General features: G+C 38.5%; 1 protein-coding gene across 9 annotated transcripts in view; it reads left to right on the forward strand.

The window, feature by feature from the left end:
- Nucleotides 1-26,393, forward strand: part of SPAG9 (sperm associated antigen 9) — a 163,073-nt gene that overhangs the window by 89,187 nt on the left and 47,493 nt on the right. For 5 of the 9 annotated variants that reach the window (XM_073004939.1, XM_008011451.3, XM_073004941.1 and 2 more), the window contains 4 exons: nt 3,434-3,475; nt 13,719-13,926; nt 14,820-14,919; nt 20,710-20,831. In XM_073004939.1, coding sequence (XP_072861040.1) covers nt 3,434-3,475; nt 13,719-13,926; nt 14,820-14,919; nt 20,710-20,831 — 472 coding nt within the window. The remainder of the gene's footprint in view (nt 1-3,433; nt 3,476-13,718; nt 13,927-14,819; nt 14,920-20,709; nt 20,832-26,393) is intronic. The other 4 variants (XM_008011452.3, XM_008011453.3, XM_037993226.2 and 1 more) reach the window with 1 other exon arrangement.

Consider the following 26,393-nt stretch of genomic DNA (forward strand, 5'->3'; position numbering starts at 1 on the left):
AGCTTTGGACATTGAGAGCTCTTGCAGGATGGCTCCTGTGCTCTTTTGACATACCCCATCCTTTTTGAGTGCTTTCTTCCTTATTGGCACCATAAGATGTTCCATGCTGTTGTATTTTCCCTGCCCCACTCTTAAAAATTGGACTACTTCTCAAAGGAGCTCTGGCACATTTTTTGGGAGAAAGGTATTTAGGAACCAAGATCTAGGCACTATTCATTCTTTTATTTCTGGTTTGGGCTTTTCCATTAGTTTATACCTCCTTTATAGAATTTTGTATTAGTGTACATACTAGGGTAAAATAAAAGTAGAGTTTTAAGAAAAAATGGATTATGTGTTATAATATTTCATATTGTTTTTGCTTTTGACAGTGGATAAGGAATTTGTTCTATAAACTCAGTTTTTGCTTATAAGCTTTTTTCCCTCACATATATCTTCACGTGATAACTTTAGGAACCACCCATAGGTGACTGTTAGGATTTGAAGGAAAAGAAGGGTAAAGATTTTATTGTGTTGTTTGTTGACCAAGATGCCTATTATGTATGTTGAGACTGGAAACTGGTAAAAATGTAAATAAGCAGTGCTTTCAAAATGATGGTGTTTAAATATTGTATTTTAAATGTGACTTCATCTGAGGTAATTGGCACATAGGTATTTATTAATACTTATGTTTAGGCTGGGTGTGGTGGCTCACGCCTGTAATCCCAGCACTCTGGGAGGCCAAGGCAGGTAGATCATCTGAGGTCAGGAGTTCAAGACCAGTCTGACCAACATGGCGAAACCCTGTCTCTAATAAAAATACAAAAATTAGCTGGGCATGGTGGCGCACGCCTGTAGTCCCAGCTACTCAGGAGGCTGAGGAAGAAGAATCACTTGAACCCAGGAGGCAGAGGTTGCAGTGAGCCAAGATCGTGCCACTGCACTCCAGCCTGGGTGACAGAGCGAGACTCCATCTCCCAAAAAAAAAAAAAACTCATGTTTACTGTTTAAACAAACTTTTAGAATAGAAGAAGTTGTTTAACATATTTTCTACTGAAAAAATTACCTTTTTCACTTAAAAAAATTTATTGATGCTCACTGCATTAGGCACAGTGCCATGTACTAGAAATGTTGTTAAGGTGCTCAGAGGTCCAAATATTTTCTAAAACAGGCCTTCATATTTCTTTTAAAAAGTTATTTTAGGCCAGGCGCGGTGGCTCACGCCTGTAGTCCCTGCACTTTGGGAGGCTGAGGCGTGCGGATCATGAGGTCAGGAGATTGAGACCATCCTGGCTAACATGGTGAAACGCCGTTTCCACTAAAAATACAAAAATTAGCCGAGCATGGCCGCGGGTGCCTGTAGTCCTAGCTACTCAGGAGGCTGAGGCAGGAGAATGGCGTGAACCCGGGAGGTGGAAGTTGCAGTGAGCCGAGATTGTCCAGCCTGGGCAACAGAGCGAGACTCTGTCTCAACAAAAAAGAAAAAAAGAAAACAGTTATTTTACTACTCAGGAGGCTGAGGTGAGAAAACTGCTTGAAGCCAGGAGTTCCAGGTTGCAGTGCACTATAATGGTGCCTGTGAATAGCCATGGCATTCCAGCCTCGGCAATATAGCAAGATCCTGTGTCTAAAAAATTTATATTAATTCAGTTTCACAATTTTTAGTAATACTGAATAATATAGAGGAGGAATGGGAAGTTTCTTCAGCCCTAAATTTCATTTCCCCCCCGTCATTGTAAATAGTTGATGAATCCTTGGCCTTTTTCTTTACAGGTGCACATAGATATAATGTCTTTTTAAGATAAGTGGGTTTATAAGTATTTTCCTGCTACTTGATTTTTTTTTTTTTCATTTAATGACATATCTTGACGATCTTTCTACTTTTACATAGAGAGAACTACCCAAGTTTTTACCTGGTTTTTGATGAAGAGAATGATTAAAGATTATGAGAATCCAGAATCAAAGATCATATAAATAAACATTAAGTGCTCTTACCACCAAAAACAAGTATGACGTGCTAGTTGTGTTTATTGGCTTGAATGTGGTGATTGTTTCACAATATGTATTTAAAAAATCACCTTAACTGTATACTGTATTTGTCAGTTATATCTTAATAAAGCTAGGGGGGAAAAAACCACGTCTATTAAAGAAGAGGCAGTCTGGTTTCCTATAAAGTGAATCATGCCTTGCTAATCTGTGTATTTTTTATTTTTTATCTTGTTGAGATGGAGTTTTGCTCTTGTTGCCCAGGCTGTAGTGCAACGGCGTGATCTTGGCTCACTGCAACCTCCACCTCCTGGGTTCAAGTGATTCTCCTGCCTCAGCCTCCAGAGCAGCTGGGATTACAGGCGCCCACTACCACGCCTGGCTAGTTTTGTATTTTTAGTAGAGACGAGTTTTCTCCATGCTGGTCAGGCTGGTCTCGGACTCCCGACCTCAGGTGATCCACCTGCCTTGGCTTCCCAAAGTGCTGGGATTACAGGTGTGAGCCACTGCTGGGATTACAGGTGTGAGCCACTGCGGCCAGCCTAATCTGTGTATTTTTAAGGGCATAACTGAGAGCTAGCAGCATTTCAAGAAGACTTTGATGAATTTCCAGACCAAGAGTATTTAAAACTGTTGCTTTGTATTTAAGAGAAACACATCCATCTCATAGAGGGAAAATGTATAGATGGAAATAAAGAATATGAATAAATAGATTTTTATGAAAAAGGATTTGGGACTGGGCACGTGGCTCATGCCTGTAATCCTAGCACTTTGGGAGGCCAAGGAAGGTGGATCACTTGAGCTCAGGAATTTGAGACCGGCCTGGGCAACATGGCGCGACCAAATCTCTACTAAAAATACAACAATTTATCCAGGCATGGTGGGGTACACCTGTAGTCCCAGCTACTTGGGAGGCTGAGGTGGGAGAATCACCTGAACCCTGCAAAGTTGAGGCTGCAGTGAGCCGTGATCGTGTCACTGCACTCCAGCCTGGGCGACAGAAGTGAGACCCTATCTCAAAAAAAAAGAAAAAGGATTTGGATTTTAGTGATCTTTTGATCATTAGTGTTATCTAACTAATTCAGAAATGATCGAAGGAGGTGTGATAAACATTTCTGAGTATGCTACACTGGAATATTGGTATGTTAAATAGTCAAAGGGACTGGACTGGAATAAACATCAAGAAGATTTCATAAGGTAGTGGAAGTAGAAAAAAAAGGTTAAATAATGAGCTGCATGTTGATAAGACATTGATCCAAGTGGTGGCTTCTGAACCATGATATTACTTCAACTAGAGTGTTAAGGTCAGCTTAAGTCAAAAGAAAACAAAGCCTCCAAGCTCTCATTTTAAACACAGTAGATAATAGATGAATCTTGTATCCTGGGAGATAGTACAAGCCAAAGATACAGCTATGTTAAAACCTAGTAAACACGTAATTTTTTTCTCTTTTATAATCTTCCCTCTTCCTAGGTCAGCAATAGTCCTGAACCTCAGAAGGCTGTAGAACAGGAGGTGAGAATGGTGCTTCTTAACATTTTGCAAAAAGTACACTAAAGTGATTAACTATTGATTACTTCCTCAACTGCTATTCTCAATACATCAGATGCTCAGTTTGGAAGACTATTGTTGTAATTCACTGAAATATAAAACTATTTCCACTATAGTGGTTGTCAGGGCTTTACTGTAATCTGTAATTTATTCCTTCCCCAAAGTAAGCATTTTTAAATAAAGGAAAGAAAATATAAGTAAGTTCTGTGAAATTCAGCCTGTTTCCATTTATCTAGCTCTATGTAATGGTATACTTTCCAGAAATACCTTCCTCAGGGCATAATGTTTATGACTTATATGTGTCCTGGATGTGGCCTAGTGTGTCATCTTACTGTGGACTGCTTCCTTAGTTTGATAGAGTTCTTCATCTCCAGTCAGGGCACCATCCAGCTTTATTCATCAAACATCTGTTAAGAGCCTACTACAGGCCAGGCGCGGTGGCTCATGCCTGAAATCCCAAACACTCTGGGAGACCAAGGCAGGTGGATCACTTGATCAGGAGTTCAAGACCAGCCTGGCCAATATGATGAAACCTTGTCTCTACTAAAAATACAAAAATTAGCCGGGCGTGGTGGCAGACACCTGTAATCCCAGCTACTCAGGAGGCTGAGGCAAGAGAATTGCTTGAACCAAGGAGGTGGAGGTTGCAGTGAGCTAAGGTGGTGCCACTGCCCTCCAGCCTGGGCAACACAGCGAGACTCCATCTCAAAAAAAAAAAGAAAGAAAAATAGCCTGCTACGTGTCAGGCTTGATATGCTGGGCACTGGGGATAACAAGATATCTGTGACTTTCTCCTACGTGCTAGGTCAGGGGTTGACCTGGGTTCATGGAAGCCCTCTAGCATCAACAGTGAAAAAGTATCCTGTTCCTTCGAAATATACTCAGTGTTAGGACATTCATACCTTTCCTTTAATAATTTGAATTCTCTTGAAGCTACCATTCTGTTTACACTTAGATGGATTTGACCGAAATGTGAGTATCTAGAGTTAAGGTTTTTAGTGTTTCCTTTGGGTCACAGACTCTTAGGAACCAAATTATTTGAAACTCTCCAGAAGAATGCATGTACGCACCATTTTGTAACTTTTTTATGTCACATAGCTGTAAATCAAAAGAATTTTAAGAACCAATGCTTTAGAGACTTACTTTTTACTTGGGGAGAAAGAAATGTAGGTCTAAAATTATAATTGTGTTGATAGTGAGGGATCCTATGTGGGGCTAGTTGCTTGTTTGTAATTTTGTCTTTATTTTCATTTTGCTTAAAATCCTCAAATATAAGAGACAGACTTACATAGCAGAGTTGCTTACCTTTATATAGCTTATTTCAGAAGTTAGGCTACTCAGGAAAACACTACATTGGCATGTAGTGTCTATATGTTGAACCGAATGGGATAATTTGTTTTTTCTAGTTGTAAACATTGTTTATAGTCTGTTAGAAAATAGTTATGCTGCAAAGCCAGATAATACATGACATATATATTCTATATAGCACTAAGCACATGGTGCCTTTGGTAAATGGAACAAATGAAAATATTTTGAAGAGCTTATAGACTTTTAGCCTTATATCTAAAACCCATAAGAAAATGGCACAAAGACTAGATTGCTTTTACTGCAGTATCTCAAGTAAAACTAAAAGTAATGACATTTATTTTGTGTGTGTGGTAAAAACACGTAAAAATTACCGTCTTATGAGCTCTGATGTGGTCTCTACAGGGAGAAAAAAAAAAATGACCATTTTAACCATTTTTAAGTATAAAGTTCGATAGTGTAAGTATACAGTTCAATAGTGTTATGTATATTCATATTATTGTAAAACAGCAACAGAGCTTTTTCATCTTGCAAATGTAAAACTCTACACTTATTAAATAATAACTTCCTTTCCAACTCCTCTGGCCCCTGGAAACTACCATTTTACTTTCTGTTTCTATGAATTCTATGTCACATATTAAATAATGCACATAAATAGAATCATGTAGTATTTGTCTTTTTGAGGCTGGCTTATTTCATTTAGTGTAATGTCCTCAAGGTTCATTCATGTTATAGCATGTGACAGAATTCCCTTCCTTTTTAAGGCTGAGTAATATTTGATTGTATGTGTACACCACGTTTTGTTTATTTATTTGTTAATAGACATTTGGGTTGGTTTCACCTTATGGCTGTTATGAATAATTCTTTTATGAATATATACCCGGAAGTGAGATTGCTGGACAATATGGTAGTTCTATTTTTAACGTTTTTAGGAACTTTCTTACTGTTTTCCAGAGTGGTTGCATCATTTTACAATCCTACCCACTATGCACAAATGTCTAATGTATTCATATCCTCTTTTTCTTGATAGTAGTCATCCTGATGGGGGCCAGGTGATGATAACTCATTGTGGTTTTGATTTGCATTTCTCCAGTAATTAGTGGTGTTGATCATCATTGTATATGCTTCTTGGCCATTTGTGTTACATCTATTTTTTTTCAAAGCACAATTTAAATATGCACGGACATGCGATTCTTTTATATGTACTTCCAAATCTTGTACTAGCTTTTTGTGAACATTCTCTAGTGACATGTACACCTACGATGTGGCAGTTCCCTAAAGGCTCTAAAGGGGGAAATGGGGCTATAAAATAAATATGTTAGAAAGAGACTTGACAACTGTGTAAGTCTCCATGTTTGACACCACTCATGCCATTGAAAAAGATATCTTAATGATGTCAGACAATAGGATTTGATAGGCCAGTGGTCATTTGCAGTCAACAGTATTAGCCAAAACAGCACAACCTGGCATGTGACCTGTAAAGTCTAATGTAAAATAGGAATTTGCAGTCTCAAGAAGCCACAGATTGAGTGTGAAATAACAGCATGCAACTCCCCTGGAACTTTATGTTGAATGATTCGTAATAAATGCTTTTCAGTTAGGACCTCTTAAGAATTTTCCCTTGTTTGCATGCATAGTCATGTGTCGCTTAACAACAGAGATACATTCTGAGAAATGTGTAGTTAGGTGATTTTGTTGTAGGAACATCACAGAGTGAATTTACACAAACCTAGATGGTATAGCTTACTACACACCTAAACTATATGGTATGGACTGTTGCTCTTAGGCTGCAACCTGTACAGCACGTACTGAATACTGTAGGCAGTTGTAACACAATGGTAAGTATTTTGTGTACCTAAACATAGAAAACATACAGTAAAAAAAAAATATGAAATATTTAAAATGGTTTACCTCTATAGGGCACTTACCACGGATGGAGTTTGCAGGACTGCAAATTGCTCTTGGTGAGTCAGTGAGTGAGCAGTGAGTGAATATGAAAGCCTAGAGCATTACTGGATATTATTGCAGACTTTATAAAATGCTGTCCACTTAAACTATACTACATTAATTTTTTTCTTCAATAATAAATTAGCTTACTGTAACTTATTTACTTTATAAACTTTAAAATTTTTTTTTACCTTTTTGACTTTTTTGTAATAATGTTTAGCTTAAAACACAAACACATTGTATAGCTCTATGAAAATATTTTCTTTATGTCTTTATTCTGTAAGCTTTTGTCTATTTATTTATTTATTTTTTGCTTTTTAAACTTTTCTGTCAAAAACCAAAACACACACATATTATTAGCCTTGGCCTACACGAGGTCAGGATCATCAATGTCAGTATCTTCCACCTCCACATCTTGTCCCACTGGAAAATTTTCAGGGGCAGTGACACACACGGAGCTGTCACCTCCTATGATGACAATGCCTTCTTCTAGGGTACTTCTGCAACACCCACCTGAGGCTGTTTTATAGTTAACTTTATTATTATTTTTAAGTAGAAGGAGGAGTATACTTTAAAATAACAATGAAAATTATAGTAAATACATAAACCAGTAACATAATTGTTTATCAAGTATTATGTACGGTATAGAATTGTATGTACTATACTTTTATACACCTGGCAGTGTAGTAGTTTTGTTAACACCCTAGTGCATTGCACTGGGATATTATGGCAGTTGCAACATCACTGGGCAACATGAATTTTTCAGCTTCATTTTAATCTCATGGGACCACCACCATATATGCTGTATGCTGTCTATTATTGACCAAAACGTCATTATGCAGATATGGCACATGATTGTATTATCTTGTGAGCGTTCTGTTGACCAAAAGTATATTTTAATTTTTAACACGTTGATGATTTTTTTTTTTTTTTTTTAAGGAAAAAGGTTTTGCTCTGTTGCCCAGGCTGGGTGCAGTGGTATGATCTTGGCTCACTGCAACCTCCACTCCCTTCTGGATTCAAGTGATTCTCGTGCCTCAACTGCCCAGGTAGCTGGGACTATGGGCATATGCCACTATGCCCAGCTAATTTTTGTATTTTTAGTAGAGACGAGGATTCACCATGTTGGCCAGGCTGATCTCGAACTCCTGGCCTCAAGTGATCCCTTGGCCTACCAAAGGGCTGTGATTACACACATGAGCCACTGTGCTTAGCCTCATTCTATCTTTAGTTGGAGGCAGTTAGTGAGGTATAATACAAGAATATTGTACCACTGGCCAAATGCTGTGTCCGATTTCCCATCTAAGTGCTTTTCTGCTAATCTTAGAAAGTTTATGTCACCACTGCCCGAGATACCAAGAAGAAAGGCCTCTTTCAAAAATGGTTTCCCGGCTGGGCGCAGTGGCTCACATCTGTAAACCCAGCACTTTGGGAGGCTGAGGAAGGTGGATCACCTGAGGTCGGGAGTTCGAGACCAGCCTGACCAACATGGAGAAACCCTGTCTCTATTAAAAATACAAAATTAGCTGGGCGTAGTGGTGCGTGCCTGTAATCCCAGCTACTCGGGAGGCTGAAGCAGGAGAATCACTTGAACCCAGGAGGCAGAGGTTGTGGTGAGTCGAGATTGTGCCATTGCACTACAGCCTGGGCAACGAGCGAAACTCCATCTCAAAAAAAAAAGAAAAGAAAAGAAAAAGAAAATGGCTCACTCCCTAAAATCAGAGCTTTTCCCTTCTCAGCTCTCATGCTGTATCTCTGGGATCTAGTTGTCAGAAGTATGGCCCACACAGTGAGCTATTTTAAAGAGTGTAAAATATTTTTATATGGTAAATATAAAAGGGAAGTAAGTTACGTATAAGCAAATCTCATGTTATTTGGATAGCCTAGGATAAATTTAAAACATAATTTTCTTCTAAGTAGATCCTGATTAACCACTTCCTTGTAGCCTGAAACCTTGGGATTGCTGAGGTATCAGGCCCCTTTCCTGTTTTAGGTTCAGCTCTCTCCTGGTTATTTTCTTTCTTTTTGTTTTTTTCTTTTCACCCCATGATATCTAGACTGTCTCCTGGTTATTTTATTGCATGCCCCCGGATCCACAAGTGAATTTGGAAAGTGAGCCTTTGCCATACTTTTTATGTTGTGAACTTTTAAATTACTAAGTACAATTTTTTCTAAGGTGAAAATAACCTGCCTTTTGTGGGGAGTGGGAGACTGGAATAATAAGGAGGAAGAAGAAATAATTTCTCTGTATTTAAGAGGTAAATGACAATTCCAAGATTGACCTCAAATTATTTATTTTTGACACAGTTTCAAAGGCATATCACTTGCTCGTATAGATGAACTCAGTATTCTCTAGGGCTTTCTGAATCCGTAGTCTTAATGGGTTTTAAGTGTTTTCATCAACACTGTTTATCAGAAATACAAACTGTTTATTTTATATTTTTTAGTGTGTGTTACATTTGAAACCTTTAAAGAATGGGAATTCATGTACATGATAACATGGGCTCAATCTCAGTTCACTACAGCCTCTGCCTCCTGGATTCAAGCAATTCTTATGCCTTAGCCTTCCTCATAGCTGGGACTACAGGCGTGCACCACCATGCTGGGCTAATTTTTGGCATTTTTAGGAGAGACAGTGTTTCACCAGGTTTCCCAGGCTGTTCTCAAACTCGTGGGCTCAGGTGATATGCCCACCTCAACCTCTCAAAGTGCTGGGATTACGGGCATGAGCCGACCATGCACAGCCAAATACTACTTATTTTTTAATAGAGTATATATCAAAGCAAAGACAATGCAAATGGTGCTCAGAGGGACTTGTACTTGTTTGCACTATCAGCCTCTTTGGCTCCAGAGGTATTAAATACTGTCAGTTTTTTGTTTTTTTTTTTTTTAATACTGTCAGTCTTTTTGACTCAACTCCAAACAAATGAATTTGCTGGAATTAGTAGGTTTCTATCAGATACTTTTATATTGGGTGCCAGTTACCAGTTAAAGAAAATAGTTAGCTTTTTTTTTTTTTTTTTTTGAGATGGAGTCTTGCCCTTTTGTCAGGCTGGAGTACAGTGGCGCAATCTTGACTCACTGCAACCTCTGCCTCCTGGATTCAAGTGATTCTCCTGCCTCTCAACCTCCCAAGTACCTGGGATTACTGGCATGTGTCACCATGCCTGGCTAATTTTTTTATTTTTAGTAGAGACAGGGCTTCCACGTGTTGGCCAAGCTGGTCTGGAACTCCTGACCTCAACTAATCCACCTGTCTTTGGCCTCCCAAAGTGCTGGGATTACAGGTGTGAGCCACTGCACCTGGCTAATTTTTTTTTTTTTTTCTTTGAGATGAAGTCTCGCTCTGTCGCCCAAACTGGAGTTCAGTGGTGCGATCTCAGCTCACTGAAACCTCTGCCTCACGGGTTCAAGTGATTCTCCTGCCTCAGCCTTTTTTATTGTGTTGTAGTAAGAATATTTAATATGAGATCTACCTTCTAAAAATTTTAAATGTACAATACATTATTACTGTTTTATGTGGTGGGATCTTGCTGTGTTGCCCAGGCCATTCAAGCACTTCTTGTGCCTCAGCCTCCAGAGTAGCTGGGATTACAGGCATGCCTGAAGTATGCAAGTAAGAAGTACTCTTTTTTTTTTTTTTTTTTTTGAGATGGAGTCTTACTCTTGTCACCCAGGCTGGAGTGCAATGGTGCGATCTTGGCTCACTGTGATCTCTGCCTCCTGGGTTCAAGTGATTCTCCTGCCTCAGCCTCCCCAATAGCTGGGATTACAGACGTGTGCCACCAGGCCCAGCTAATTTTTGTATGTTTAGTAGAGAAGGGGTTTCTCCATGTTGGCCAGGCTGGTCTCGAACTCCTGACCTCAGGTGATCTGTCTGCCTCGGCCTCCCAAAGTGCTGGGATTACAGGCGTGAGCCACCACACCTGGCCGAAGTATTGTACTCTTAAACATGGGTATACTATTTTATTTTTATGTTATATTGTGTCAAATATATTGTACAATATATTATAATTAATATGTACAATATACTGTAATTAATAGTGATACAGTATTGCAACTGCCATTAAAATGATGTTGACATCAGTGTGTAATTTTATTGCTAATGCTTTTCCTTTTTTGGAGAGAGTCTCGCTCTATTCCCTAGGCTGGAGTGCAGTGGCGCGATCTTGGCTCACTGCAACCTCTGCCTCCCCGGTAGCTGGGATTACAGACACCTGCCACCAGGCCTAATTTTCGTATTTTTAGTAGATATGAGGTTTCGCCATGTTGGCCAGGCTGGTCTCGAACTCCTGACCTCAGGTGATCTGCCTGCCTGGGCCTCCCAAAGTGTTGGGATTTTAGGCATGAGCCACCAAGCCTGGCTGCTAATGCCTTTCATATCTTATTTTCAAATTTGCCATTTAGAAAAATCGGCCAGGCACAATGGCTCACGCCTGTAATCCAAGCACTTTGGGAGGCCGAGGCCAGCGGATCACTTGAGGCCAGGTGTTTGAGACCAGCCTAGGCAGTGTGGCAAAACCCCATCTCTACCAAAAATACAAAAAATTAGTGGGGCATGGTGAGACACGCCTGTAATCATAGGTGCTCAGGGGACTGAGGCATGAGAATGGCTTGAGCCTGGGAGGTGGAGGTTGCAGTGAGCTGAGATTATGCCACTGCACTCCAGCCTGGGTGACAGAGTGAGGCTCTGTCTTAGAAAAAAAGAGAAAAATCTCGTGTATGTCTGGAAAAATACGATTTACTTAAATATTTCCCAGTTATTTGCAGAGGAGCTAGAGAGATTATTTATTGATAATCGGTGACTCTTTATTACCTTTTAAAAAAATTATAACTTTCTCCAGACAAGTTTATTTCTTAACCCATTTTTAAAGTACTTTAGAATAAATTACTCGATTAAAATTTCTTCTAAATTACTTTTATTTGTAGGTTGAGCTTTCTGATGTTAGCCAGGGTGGATCTAAAGCTACCACTTCAGCATCAATAGCTAAATCGATGTGGCAATAATTCCTACTGATACTCCCTTAAGGGAATTATATATATAAAATATATAATTTATAATTAAAATATTATAAATATAAATTATAAAAAATATAATTATGTATTTATAATTGTACGAATAGTTACTATTATAATAGTTAATATTTTAAATTCTTAGTCTGTGTGAAATACATTGCTAAGCCATAATGTAGAATAACTTAATAAGAATCTTAAGAAGTAGATACTATTATCTCTATTGTACAGATTATAAAACAAAGGTTTAGAAAGGATACATAACTTACCGAAGGTCATACATTTAGTGAATGATAAATTCACTTAATTTACCCTAATCCTTATTATTATTATTATTATTTTATTGTTTTTGAGACAGAGTTTTGCTCTTGTTGCCCAGGCTGGAGTACAATGGTGCGATCTGGGCTCACCGCATCCTCTACCTCCTGGGTTCAGGCAGTTCTCCCACCTCAGTCTCCCGAGTAGCTGAAATTGCAGGCATGTGCTGCCACGCCCGACTAATTTTTTGTATTTTTAGTAGAGACAGGGTTTCTCCATGTTGGTCAGGCTGGTCTTGAACTCCTGACCTCAGGAGATCTGCCTGCCTCGGCCTTCCAAAGTGCTGGGATTACAGATATGAGCCACTGCACCCGGCCTATTATTATTATTATTATTATCATAATTAGTGGTGGTGGCTGTAAACTTTTTGTCAGTTTCTCTTTTCTTAAAACCTGGGTGCTCCAAAAGAACTGCTTCATTCTTGATAGCCACTGGACAGTTGTTTATAATTATTTTGGAGCTGCAAACCCCTTTGAATATCTGATAAAAGCTATAATTCTATTCCCAGAAAAATACATTGTACACAAATTTTTGCATACAATTTCAATTTGCATATACCTCTTGAAACCTATCTGTAGATCCTATAATAGTAATCAAATTTCAGTGAGTATGTAACTCATCTGGATTGCTTGTTAAAATATAGATGACCTATTCTCACTGCCCAAAGTTCGGTGCATTAAGTCTAGAGTTGGACTTAGACTCTGTCTACTCCTCTCTACTCCCTCCTCTTTTCTTTTTTTTCAAAAAGATAGGGTCTTGTTGGGCTTAAGGCAACCTCCCACCTCAGCTGGAATTACAGGCATGTGCATGGCTGGAATCTGCCCCCTCCCCCTGCTTTTTTTTTTTTTTTTTGAGATGGAGTCTAGCTCTGTCGCTGAGATGGGAGTGCAGTGGCGTGATCTTGGCTCACTGCAACCTCTGCCTCCCGGATTCAAGCGATTCTCCTGCCTCAGCCTCCCAAGTAGCTGGGATTACAAGTGCCTGCCACCACGCCTGGCTAATTTTTGTATTTTTAGTAGAGACGGGGTTTCACCCGTGTTGGCCAGGCTGTCTCAAACTCCTGACCTCATGATCCGCCCGCCTCGGCCTCCCGCAGTGCTGGTATTACAGGTGTGAGCCACCGCATTTTAACAAGCACTTTAAGCACTTCACATGCTTTAGATGCAGGATATTTTAATACTACACTTTACAAAGATACCCCGAGATTAAGAATTTGCTTATTCTACTTCTGTTTTACAGCAGCTATTACAGACCATATGTTCTAAATGTTCTAAAGTAGGTCTTTATTACCAAGTGATTGTACAATATTGCAATTGCCATTAAGAATGATGTTGACATTAATGTATAGTTTTATTGCTAATAATTCTTCTATTTTCAAATTTTCTGTTTAGAAAAATCTCATCTGAAAAAATACAATTTACTTAAATATTTCCCTATTATTTGCGGAGGGTCTAGAGAGAGTACTTATTGGTAATCAGTGGCTCTTTATTGCCTTTATTTTGGAAAAAAAAAAAAACACAAAATAATAGAACTTTCTTTGGTAGATTTATTTCTTAACCCATTTAATGTGGTTTAGAGTAAATTCGTCATTTAAAATTTTATTTTAAATTATTTTTATTTGTAGGATGAGCTTTCTGATGTTAGCCAAGGCGGATCTAAAGCTACCACTCCAGCATCAACAGCTAATTCAGATGTGGCAACAATTCCTACTGATACTCCCTTAAAGGAAGAAAATGAAGGATTTGTGAAGGTTACAGATGTGCCAAATAAATCAGAGATAAGCAAACACATTGAAGTACAGGTAGCCCAAGAAACTAGAAATGTATCTACTGGTGAGTGACCCTAGTTCTTTACTTACTAGGAAAGTATTCAGTAAACCCAGATAATGTGGGTATGAGAAAATATATCTTTACGGGTGTTGCCTGCTTTGTATTTATAAAATAGGCGGATGTAGTTGGCCCTCTGTATCTGTGATTCTGCATCTGTAGATTGAAAATATTTGAAAAAAAAAAAATGATAGCTGTACCTGTACTAAATATGTACATACTTTCTTCTTACTATCACCTGAACAGTACAGTATGACAATTATTTCCATAGCATTTACATTGTATTAGGTATTGTAAGTAATCTAGAGATGATTTAAAGTATATGGGAGGATATTGATAAGTTATATGCAAATACAATGCCATTTTATATAAGGGACCTGAACATCCATAGATTTTGGTATTGTGGTGGGTTCTGGAACCAATCCCCCATGGATACTGAGATAAGACTGTACTTAATTGTATTCAGTGCTTAAAAGAGGTAATGTTTGATTAGTCTTGGAGAGAAACTATTGGGGCCAGGAGTTGGGGGCCAGGAGGTCACAGAGCCTAAAAGACAGGAGGACAGTTCTTTTCTGTCCGCTGTCTTAGTTTAGTCTTTGTCTTTAGTTTCTTTAACTTCCATCTTTTAAATAAGAATGAAAGCAGGGCCTTAGATACCTTGCACTCTGTGTTCCACAAAACACAAAGGAAAACTGTCTCTGGTTGCTTATTAGTTTTTTATATGAACTGTTAACTGAATATATGATATATTGTATAATGCTGTATTTCCTAAAACCTAGTCTTGTACATTTTTAAAAAATGTTCAAATGATACCTTTACAACTGTAAAAACAACAGGATTTTTATATTGGGGTACTGTGTAATATATGTATTGTTTATTTCATCATGTCCTTTTTTAAGGCTCTGCTGAAAATGAAGAGAAGTCAGAAGTTCAAGCAATCATTGAATCTACTCCTGAGCTGGATATGGACAAAGATCTCAGTGGATATAAAGGTTCAAGGTAACATAAATGTCAGATGAAGACATATTCCACCTCCCCACCCCCAACTCCCATGAATGCTGTTCTCCAGTCTCTGACTGGACAAAATGGATTCAGATATTTTGTTGAATAAATGTTAGTGTTATATTCTAATTCCTATTCTTGAAACTGGACACTGTACATGGTTTAAATTTTTTGTTAAATGTTATCTTTGTAGGATCATGAATTAGGTGTATGAGCAGGAAGGATGGTGTCTTAGTCTATTTTGTACTACTATAGCAAAATACCAGAGTGGGTAATTTATATATTTATTTATTTGTTTGTTTGTTTGTTTATTTTGAGCCTGTTGCCCAGGCTGGAGTGCAATGGCGTGATCTCAGCTCACTGCAACCTCCGCCTCTCAGGTTCAAGTGATTCTCCTGCCTCAGCCTCTCTAGTAGCTGGGATTACAGGCATGTGCCACCACGCCTGGCTTATTTTGTATTTTTAGTAGAGATAGGGTTTCTCCATGTTGGTCAGGCTGGTCTCGAACTCCTGACCTCAGGTGATCCACCCGCCTCAGCCTCCCAAAGTGCTGGGATTACAGGCGTGAGCTACCACGCCCATCCTTGTTTATTTTTTTTGAGACGGAGTCTTGTTCTGTTGCGCAGGCTGGAGTGCAGTGGTGTGATCTCAGCTCACTGCAACCTCTGTCTCCCAGGTTCAAGGGATTCTTCTACCTCAGTCTCCCAAGTAGCTGGGATTATAGGCACCCACCACCACGCCCAGCTAATTCTTTTTTTTTTTTTTGTATTTTTAGTAGAGACGGAGTTTTGTCATGTTGCCCAGGCTGGTCTCGAACTCCTGAGTGATCAGCCTGCCTCAGCCTCCCAAAGTGCTGGGATTACAGACGTGAGCTACTGCACCTGGACAATTTATAAGGAACAGAAATTAATTTTCTCACAGTTCTGGAGGCTAGGAAGGCCAAGATCAAGGTGCTGGCAGGGTCAGGTGTCTGGTGAGGGCTGCTCTTTGCTTTCAAGTTGGTGCCTTGTTGCTGCATCCTCTGGAGGGGAGGACCTCTATGTCCTCACATAGCAGGAGGACAAGTGAGCCCTGAACACTGGATAAAGCCTCATTATTTTATAAGGATCCCAATCCTATTTATAAGGGAGAAGCCCTTATGGCCTAATCACCTCTTGAAGGCCCCATCTTAATACTATCACATTGGCAACAGCTGAATTTTATAGGGGACGCATTCAAACTAGGGGAAAAAAAGACAGCCAAGACATATCCCATACTTTCTGTAACTTGAGGAAACCAAGAAGCAGGAGTGAAGGAAGTAACAGAGTGGACATGGCAGGGCTGGCAGCAGTGCTACTTTGAGGGCATGAAACAGACCTTTGGCTATGGAGCATGCTTATTTTAGGGCCAGCAGCAGGGGACTCCAGCCTGCCGGACACTTCAGTCCAGCCCCCTCCTGACTGGGGCTTACTCACAGGATTGCATTGTCCCAGCCACTAACTTGGGGCCAGGGCCCCTCCCCCTAGCACTTACTTTGAGTTTGTGCACGTTTCCTGCTGGGTGGGTTCAGAAGGTGATTTCTTTTTTATGTGTACATATGCTAAATAAATGTAATTTAAAAAATCAAACAAAAATGTTTGAATAAACTTTTGTACCTTCCCCCAGATCAGGAAGAGAGAATGTACTTCCATCTTGAGAACTGTAATGATCTCATTATTGGAAGAAATTAGTCTCATTTTAGTATCATTTTACATGGGAAAGCTGTTTAGTGGTAGGAAGAAAATGGTTAGATATCACCTTTTTTTTTTTTTTTTGTGAGATGGAGTCTCGCTCTGTCACTTAGGCTGGATGCAATGGTGCTATCTTGGCTCACTGCAACTTTCACTGCCCCACCCCCACCCCCTCCCCGGAGTTCAGGCAACTCTCCCATCTCAGCCTCCCAGGTAGCTGAGACTACAGGCGTGCAACACCCCACTGGGCTACTTTTTGTATTTTTAGTAGAGACGGGGTTTTACCACGTTGGCCAGGCTGGTCTTGAACTCCTGAGCACAAGTGATCTGCCTGCCTCAGCCTCCCAAAGCTGGGAGATTAGATGTCATCTTAATCAGGATTATCCAAAATTCATTGATGCTCAAGAATGTCAGACAGGAGCTACTGCCTTTCTTTTCATTTTTTCCATAAAGTTTATCCTTTAATTAATTAATGTCTATAAAAATAAAGCCATTTATTGATCTCTGTTAAGCATTGTGCAGTATGCTATAGCGGTTAAAAGCACAGACTCTAGAGTAAAACTGCGTGGGTTCAAATCCTGTCTTGGATTTGAATCCTAGGTATGTTTTCTCATCTATAAAACAGTGTTGTGTTAATGCCTCAGATGGTTATAAAGATTAAATGAATCAATATGTGATAAATCATTGCAAAATGCCCCATTCAGTAAATGTTAACTAGTACTGTTTTCATCATGATTTTATATAATTTGATCCTAATTACAACCTTATGAGGTAGACTTTTTATGCTTATTTTATAAATAAAGAGACTTAGAACTTGTTCAAGTAGCTTGTCCCAGATTACCAGAGGTGCTAGCAAGAGGTGGACCTGGGATTCAAATCCAGAACCCTCTGTCTCTCTCTCTCTCTCTCTCTCTCTCTCACTCTCTCTCTCTCTCACTCTCTCAGACAGGTTCTCATTCTGTCGCCACTCTTTTTCCTGGATCCTGCATCACCCTGCTTCTTGATTTATGCCTTTGTTTTGACAGAGCTTATCCTTACTAGCTTTGTCGGTAAAGGGTGCATGACTCTATCACTTCATAGCTCTCTCTTATGCTGTTTGTCTTCAGGTATCTAAAATGACATGCTCATCCTGCCCCTCCTTCATCCCTCCCTTTTTCAGCTGAGATTCTGTGAGAAAATGCAGTCCTAATGTCCTAAGGCATCTCTTGTATATAATGAATTAGCTATGCTCCTGTGCGTCTAGAATAGGACTCTAGGCATGTACTTTCCTTGGGAGAATGGAGAAAATACTTAAATCGTTTTCTGTATTCTGTAGATCAAATAAGGAACCCTGGTTGAAAAAGGCTGTGATGTTAACTGTTGGCTTTCTATAGTAGATGAGGATATAATGCCTAAAGCACCATCTTTTCATCCTCCTAATATTATTATATTTCAAATTCCGTTAATGTTCATTATTTATATCAGTATGACTATATAAAATTAATCTGTAATTCTACTTAGCCACAGAATATAGTATAATTACATTTCATTTCTTTTTTTTCTCCCTCCTCCGAGATGGCGTCTTGCTCTGTTGCCCAGGCTGGAGTGCAGTGGTGCGATCTCGGCTCCCTGCAACCTCTGCCTGTCAGGTTCAAGCAATTCTCCTGCCTCAGCCCCCTAACTGGGATTACAGGCAGGCACCACCACACCCGGCTAATTTTTGTATTTTGAGTAGAGATGGGGTTTCACCATGTTGGTAAGGCTGGTCTCGAACTCCGGACCTCATGATCCCCCACCTTGGCCTCCCAGTGCTGAGATTACAGGCGTGAGCCACCGCACCCGGCCCATTTCATTTCCTTTACAACTTTTTGTTCTTCTGAAATTAATAAAGCCTTGGGTTATTTTGTTTCTTTTCCTTATGTTTCTGTGTTCCTTTTACTAAATCATTGGCAGACACTATGAAATTCATAAATGTAAAAGTCCCTAATATGACCAAACACAAAACCTGTCTGTTTTTTAGGGCTCACTCTCCTGCGGTCTTCTATTCCCATTCTCCAATTGAGACTACTGTCATAGTTGCTCTGGTTCTGGAATATGCCCTCACTATCATCCCTGGAATTCTTTTCACCTTTTTCCTCTGTTGTATCTTTTGTTTCCTGGATGCCACATCATCCTGCTTGTTGATTTATGCCTTTGTTTTGACAGAACGTATCCTTACTAGGTTTCCAGGCAAAGGGTGCATGACAAGTAAATTTTTTTTTTTGAGCACTATGAACTTGAATGTTACAAATTTCATAAGAAGACATACTTGATAGTTTGGCTAGATAAAGAACTATAGGTTGGGAGTTTTTTTTCCATCAGAATTGCAAAGACATTACTTCATTTTCATGTTGAGTTCAGGGGGGTGTTATTTGAGTTCTTGCTCATTTTTATATACTCTCTGAAATCTTTTAAGATTGTTACTTTCTTGATTTTTAAAAAATTAATGATGCTGTGCTTGGTGTAGGGGTCTTTTTTGTATCTTCTTATATGAATTAACTGTTTTCATCTGAACATTCCGATCTTCCAGTTCTGAGAAATTCTCTCTCTTTCTTCTTACTGTTTCTTCTGCTCTCATTCTGGAACACCTATTAGCTATGTATTGAACATCCTGGAATGACTGTCATAATTTATTTTCTCCCCTCTTTCCTGTCTCTTTTATTTTGTACTAATTGCTGGCAGATTTTCTTTTAAACCCTCTTTCTTTTTTTTTCTAAGTTTTTTTTCTTGGTTGGTACTTCTTACACCATCTTGCTATTTTACGAATGCAACATTTATTCTGAAGAAAATTAAGTGCTTTGTTTTTTTGTTGTCGCTGCTGCGTGCATTGTCTTTTTTTGCTCTTAGTGTCTCTGTCACATCCTCTTTGTTTTGGGCCCTTTCTTTTATAATAGAGGCCTTCTTTAAACATCTGGTACTCTGTGGCTGTTTTATTCATACTTAAGTAAATAATGCTGATTCTCCACTTTCCTGCCTATAACATTTAAACTTGGCTTCCATTGTTACGGAGCTGTGCCAAGAGAAGGGAGGTCTCACTGTTCTGGAGGATTGTATCTAGGTCCAGTACTGCCTCTTGCACAGTTTTTTTTATCCTGTCCTTCTGTTTCGTGTTCCTCCCTACATGCCCTCCCTGTGGTTGCTGGTACCTTCAAGTCCTAGGCCTTTCAGGGGTTCTGGCAACATATTGACCTCCTCCCTAAACCCCAGTGGCTTAGGTTTCAGCCTTCTCTGGTCTAGTGAATCACTTTCTACTGTTTGCCCATCTGTTTTCCATCTTACAGAATTTTGTTCACATTTCATCTGCTTTAGTTTCTTTTTCTATTCTCTTTGTCCTTTTGGATGTATACCTTTTTAATTTCTTAACTTTCATTTTAGTTGAGTTTCTGAGTTATTAGATGATAAATGACTATGTTCTCTCTACCATGTTTAACTGGAAATGGTCTACAGAGTTTTTTCTATTAATAATAGTATTCAGGCACAAACGTATACACTTCCCCATTCCCCTATATACCCCTGCAAAATAGGGCATATAGTATATACACTGTTTTGCAACTTGATTAAAAAAGAAAACCTTTGTATAATGGGTTTCTTTAGTTTATAAAGCTCTATTTATGTTTTTAACCTTAAAGGTAAAAATTTTAACTTTATATGTGTATAACTTACCTCATCTGTCCCCTGTTAACGGTCATTTAGCTCATTTCAATTTTTGCCACTATGAGAAACCATCTTTTACACACATAATTGCCTTCTTGTGACATAGGTAATCTTTGGGAAGCACTTAGACCAGAACTTGGTATAGAGCAGAGGAGCTGCCGTTACTGCTTGTGTTTACTGGGATCATACAAGAAAAACATTCTATAATTTCTTCACCAGCTATTTCCATGGAGCTTAGTGAGAATTTCTTAGGAAGCCTTTGAGAAATCTTTTTAAATTATATTTTCTAGTAAACATAAATTATAGGTAAGAAAGTCCTATGTAGCTTAGCCTATTGTATTCATTTTACAGCGTCTAAAAAGTCTTTGTCATTTGTTGATTTGGTTTTGTTGTTCTTGTTGCATAGCACTCCCACCAAAGGCATAGAGAACAAAGCTTTTGATCGCAATACAGAATCTCTCTTTGAAGAACTGTCTTCAGCTGGCTCAGGCCTAATAGGAGATGTGGATGAAGGAGCAGATTTACTAGGTATGATAGCTCATCTGAAGAAGTATCATACTGTTTTTAAAATTGATTTTTTAAATGATTTAATTGAAAAGTCCTTTAAAATGTCCCCAACTGCTCAGTGGCACAGGGTTATTGCCCTTTTAGGTAGTTATTGGGAACATATTCTTTGTGATCATGAAAGTTTTAAATGAAAGCACCTTTGCTTATGGGTATGCTTAAAACTGAATTGCATTTAAACTCATATTTTGAATTCATACAACACAATTTATTGAACTCCTGCTACACATAAGAACATGGTGTGTATGTGTGTGTGTGTGTGTTTGCGTGCGTGTGTGTGTGTGTATGTATGGATTGATGGCTAGTTATTTCCCGGCTTACCTAAATTTCATTATATGCTGTTGACTTTAAATAAGAAATTATAACACTTGATTTTTCTAAGCTTTCACAGAGTATATTATGTTGTAGCTCTATGGTAAATATAATCATTTTAAAGTTTGTGTTCTAGAAGAATACATGGTTTGAAAAGAATATTGCATTTGGCTCTTAGACTATTTGCCTACTGACCTTTGCCAAGTGGCTTAACCTTTTTGGACCTTAATTTCCTTGTGTGTAAAATGAAGGAGCTGGACCCTAGTTCAGGAATCTGGCAAACTGCAGCTTACCTCCAACCAAATCCAGCTGATCTCTTGTGTGCGTGTTTAAATAAAGTTTTATTGGAACACAGCCACCACCATTTACTTATTGTCTGTGGTTGCCTTTGCCTACCAACAGCAGTGTTGAATAGGCAACCAAAACCTAAAGCCTAAAATATTTACTGTCTGGCCCTTTATAGAAAGAGTTTGCCAACCCCTGCCCTGGATGATCTCTAAAGTTCCTTTCAGTGCAGGATTCTGGCTCATATGAATCAGTTTTGGTATACCTTCCTTATAACTTAAGACCCTATAGAAATTAAAAACTATATGGAATTAAAAATATATACCTTTGGAGATACTAAGCTAAAAAATATTGTATCTATTGGTATAATTATAGTGCAGACTACACTGTTCTCAAAAGGTTTCGTTTGTTAATTGTTATGACTTTGGGGTGGAGTGACATTGCTTGCATTATTTTATGTTAAATTTATTGATTCCCAGTTATGTCCTTGACATTGTAAAGTGTTTTTGAAGGAAAACACAAGTTCTATCTAAATGTCTATCTAGGCCAGTTGTAGTGGCTCATGCCTGTAATCCCAACACTTTGGGAGGCCAAGGCAAGTGGATCACTTGAGCTCAGGAGTTCGAGACCAGCCTGGGCAACATGGCAAAAAATACCAAAATTAGCCAGACATGGTGGAGTATGCCAGTAGTTCCAGCTACTTGGGAGGCTGAGGTGTGAGGATGACTTGAACCCGGGAGGCAGAGGTTGCAGTAAACATGGGTTGCACCACTGCATTCCAGCGTGGGTGACAGAGCCAGACCCTGTCTCATAAAAATAAACAAATATCTAGTAAGAGAGATTGAAAGTATTTTAAGTACATACAGTTAGACAGAAAGGGACTGTCACCATTAAAGTTTAAGTAAAACTTTGGAAGAAATTGAATGAATTGTGTTTCTTATGGAGGGCTAAGAAAGTTTTAATTCTTTTTTTTTTTTTTTTTTTTAAGACAGACTCTCATTCTGTTGCCCAGGCTGGAGTGCAGTGGCGCGATCTTGGCTCAACACCACCATGCCTGACTAATTTTTGTCTTTTTAGTAGAGACGGGGTTTCACTGTATTGGCCAGGCTGGTCTCAAACTCCTGACCTCGTGATTCGCCTGTCTCGGCCTCCCAAAGTGCTGGGATTACAGGCATGAACCACCGCGTCCAGCCTGAAAGTTTAATTCTTAAGGAATACTCCATTTTTATATTTACTTTTATGTTTTAATTTTAGTTAACATCAAATTATACCTGAAAAGTTTCTTTTAAGACATAATTGGTTTAAAAAACTAACTCCCTGGCAAAATTGAGGAGCAGATGAAAAAAATGTTAGAAGAACTTAAAAATGTATATTCAGTGCAGTAAAATTCATCACCAGAATCGATATACATCACCCCACAAAATTCCTTTATGCTGCCTGTTTGTATTAACAAGAATGAAGTACTTCTGAATATAATTTGTACACTGTGTTACCTCATAATGCAATAATGAGTGACAAAATATTTAAGGTTGGTGGCCTCAAACTTTCTTTTCTTATGAAGCATTTAGAAGCCCCATAGTGCTTAGAAATATCTGTGGTCTTTTAAATCAAATAAAAGTAATATCCTGATGCTTTGGTTTCTTTGCCACTTTAAAGATAAGAAACAGACTACCAACTATCTTTTCCATTTTGTAGATGTTGATACATTTACCTCTAGAATAGTCCAGATTAGAATATTTTAATATATTACTGTAAGTTTAGTTACTTATGAATACTTTTGGTCAAAGATGGTAAATAAAAATGATCCTGGCTGGGCACCGTGGCTCATGCCTATAATCCTAGCTCTTTGGGAGACTGAGGTGGGCGGATCATCTGAGGTCAGGAGTTCGAGACCAGCCTGGCCAACATGGTGAAACCCCATCTCTACTAAAACTACAAAAATTAGCCGGGCATCGTGGTGTGCACCTGTAATCCCAGCTACTTGGGAGGCCGAGGCAGGAGAATTGCTTGAACCTGGGAGGTGGAGGTTGCGGAGAGCTGAGATTGTACCACTGCACTCCAGCCTGAGTGACAGAGCAAAACTCTGTCTCAAAAAAAAAAAAAAAAAAAAAGTCCTTGGCTTCTCTTCTGTGTAATTCAGTGATAACAAATTTCAATCATTATATATGGACTCAGTACTTAAGATTACCCTTTTTTTGAGGCGAGATCTCACTATGTTGTATAGACTGTCCTGGAACTCCTAGGCTCAAGGAATCCTCTTGCCTGTAGCCTCCCAAGTAGGTGGGACTACAGGCATGCACCATCATGCCAGCACAACCTTTTTCTGATTTTACTAATTTAAAAGAATCTCAACAATTTGTCCTTTATCTTGATTGGTGTCTCATCCCTCAACTTTCTTATTTAAAACTCTCTTTGCTGGGTTTCTGTGATATCAGCTTGCCTATGTCCTTTCCAGTCTCTGACTCTACCTTTTCAGTCATCTTAACAGGATCTGCTTCCTTTCCTCATCTTTCAGATATCAGCGCTCCTGTCCTAGGTCTGATACTTTGAGAAATCATATTTGTTCTCATTGTTTCTTGGTTTTCATGGCTAATTATTCCCAAGTTTTTATCTCCATCCCAAATCTTTTTCTAGAGCCCAAGACTATTATTTCCTAATTGCATACTAGACACCCCTAAGATGACCTGGAGGGCTTTACATTTGACATGTATAAAGCTCAGTTTGTCATCTTTATTGTTCTGTCCCCCAAGGCTGTTCTTGGACCAACAGGCACTGTTTCAGTGAATGAATAGCTCTCTATCCTGCACCTCTCAGTTTCCCTCACAGCGCATCACCAAGGCTTGTTTGTTCCCTCTCCTAAATGTGTGTGTGTATACATACATACATATGTATATGTGTGTGTATATATATATTTTTTTTCTTGCCTTAAGTGATACATCCTCCAGGAATTCTGCCTTGATCCCCTTAGTTTTCCCTGAAATGTATTCCCATGGCACTGCATTTTATTATACCACTTTTCATACTTTACTGTTATTTTTTAGGTACCTGTCTCCCTGGACAGACTATAAGTTCAATGTGGCTGAGACAACTGTGTCTTTGTTCACGGTTGCATCTTTAGCACATAGCAGCTGAGTGAATGGGATTGCTAAATAGTTCTGACGGTTTTGTTTCACCTCAAAATCGGTGATTCTTCTCCTTTTGGGATTAAAAATTCTTTACAGGAGAATTTGTAAGAGAGCAGTGCACCTTTGGAAAAATACACGTATAGAACTAGGTAAAATTGTGCATTTTCTCAAGGAATTACCATATAACTCTGAAGCTCATCTGTGGACCTAGCTTGAGAATCAGTGTTAAAATCCAAATAAAACTTCTATGATTTTAAAAACGGCCAGGCAGTTTGGGTTTTTTTGCTTGTTTTTAATAAGTAAAGTTTTCAAATTTATTGGACCTAAATTTGTGCTTCATTTAAGTCTTGAATAGAAATGAGGCCACTTTAAGTTATGTTTTTCTTATAAAGAATTTTTATTGATCATTTCAAAATGAAATTTTAGCTAATCCTATTGGTTATATATTCAATTTATACACCATATATTAAGGTAACTCTTCATTGGGAATGTGTACATTTAATGTAAACTTTATTTATTTATTTTTGCCATCTCAGAAAGGCTTTATTTCTACTTCATCCGGGTCTCATGCATACTCAGAGGCACCATCATGTGTTTCCATTTGGTATCCTCGTGACTTTTTGTAGTCTTTTCCCTTAAGAGTAGACTCTGTACATTGCCAGTTAATCTTTTAACTATAATTTTAAAATGTTGTTGCTGTTGTGTCATCGATGCAAGAAGACCAATAAAAGTACAGTACAGGGAAATTCACAACATATTATAGTGGAACAGCCTGAGTCACATTTAGGTGATGGCGAGGACCCAGTAGCAGTATATTCATGCACCTGAAGACATGCAAGCCGAGTAGGATAATATATGGATCATACAGTGAATTTTCTAAGCCCACTGAGGACTTTGTGTCTTTTCAAAAATGTCCTGTATACCCTCCAGTTTGCAGAATATCTGTCTTGTCTACTGACTTCATGGCAAATGTAAACTTTAGAAACTGTATTATAGGATTTGTTTTTCCTGTAGAACACATTTCAATTTTTTTCCTTTTTATAAATATTTACACTTCATTGTGTTTAGTTAATGGTTTCTCTACATCTTGTCAATTTCTTTGTTTCTTCTCTTTTAAAGTAAATGAGTTTAGTTCTTGCTTTCTGAAAACAATCTAATTGAGATTCTCACTCATTTTTTTCTTGGGCTGCTTACCTAGGGGAATATTCTGGTGTGTATGATTTTTGAATATTTTAATATTACTGCTTTTTAAGCTAGGTGTTCTTGGCTGCTGTTCTCATCTAATGCTTTCTCATCATTTTTTTCTGCTCAACTATTTTTTTGCCTTTCATATATTTTCAGCTTTCACGCTTATCTAAGTGCTTGAGAGTTTATAGCAAACATAGTTACTATATAAACTTTTTTCAACCAGTCTACACTCTTATTTCTTCTGTCTCTATAACTTTATTAAAAAGTTAACTTTCCCAGCCATTGTATCTACAAAAGAAGAAAAAGTTAGCATTAGTGTTTAAAGCAAATATCTTGCCAAAGATTGTTTTGGAGTTAGAATTTGGAAACTTTTTTGGGATTTTTATTTTGTTTGCTTTGGTTTCAGTTTGTGGATAATACATAGGTAGATGATTAAGTAATCTATTTCTGATATTTAATTCATTCTGGTGTAAGTACCTTGATCTTTGAGAAAATTAGAATATAGACACAATATGAGTCCAGGTGCACAGAATATGTAGCATTCCTAGGTTGGCTGTATTTGTTTTAAGTAGTTTTAAAATCATTTGGAAAATTACCTTTTTTAAAATAAAGAGGC

The sequence above is a fragment of the Chlorocebus sabaeus genome, chromosome 16, assembly GCF_047675955.1.
Source record: "Chlorocebus sabaeus isolate Y175 chromosome 16, mChlSab1.0.hap1, whole genome shotgun sequence".
Taxonomy (NCBI): domain Eukaryota; kingdom Metazoa; phylum Chordata; class Mammalia; order Primates; family Cercopithecidae; genus Chlorocebus; species Chlorocebus sabaeus.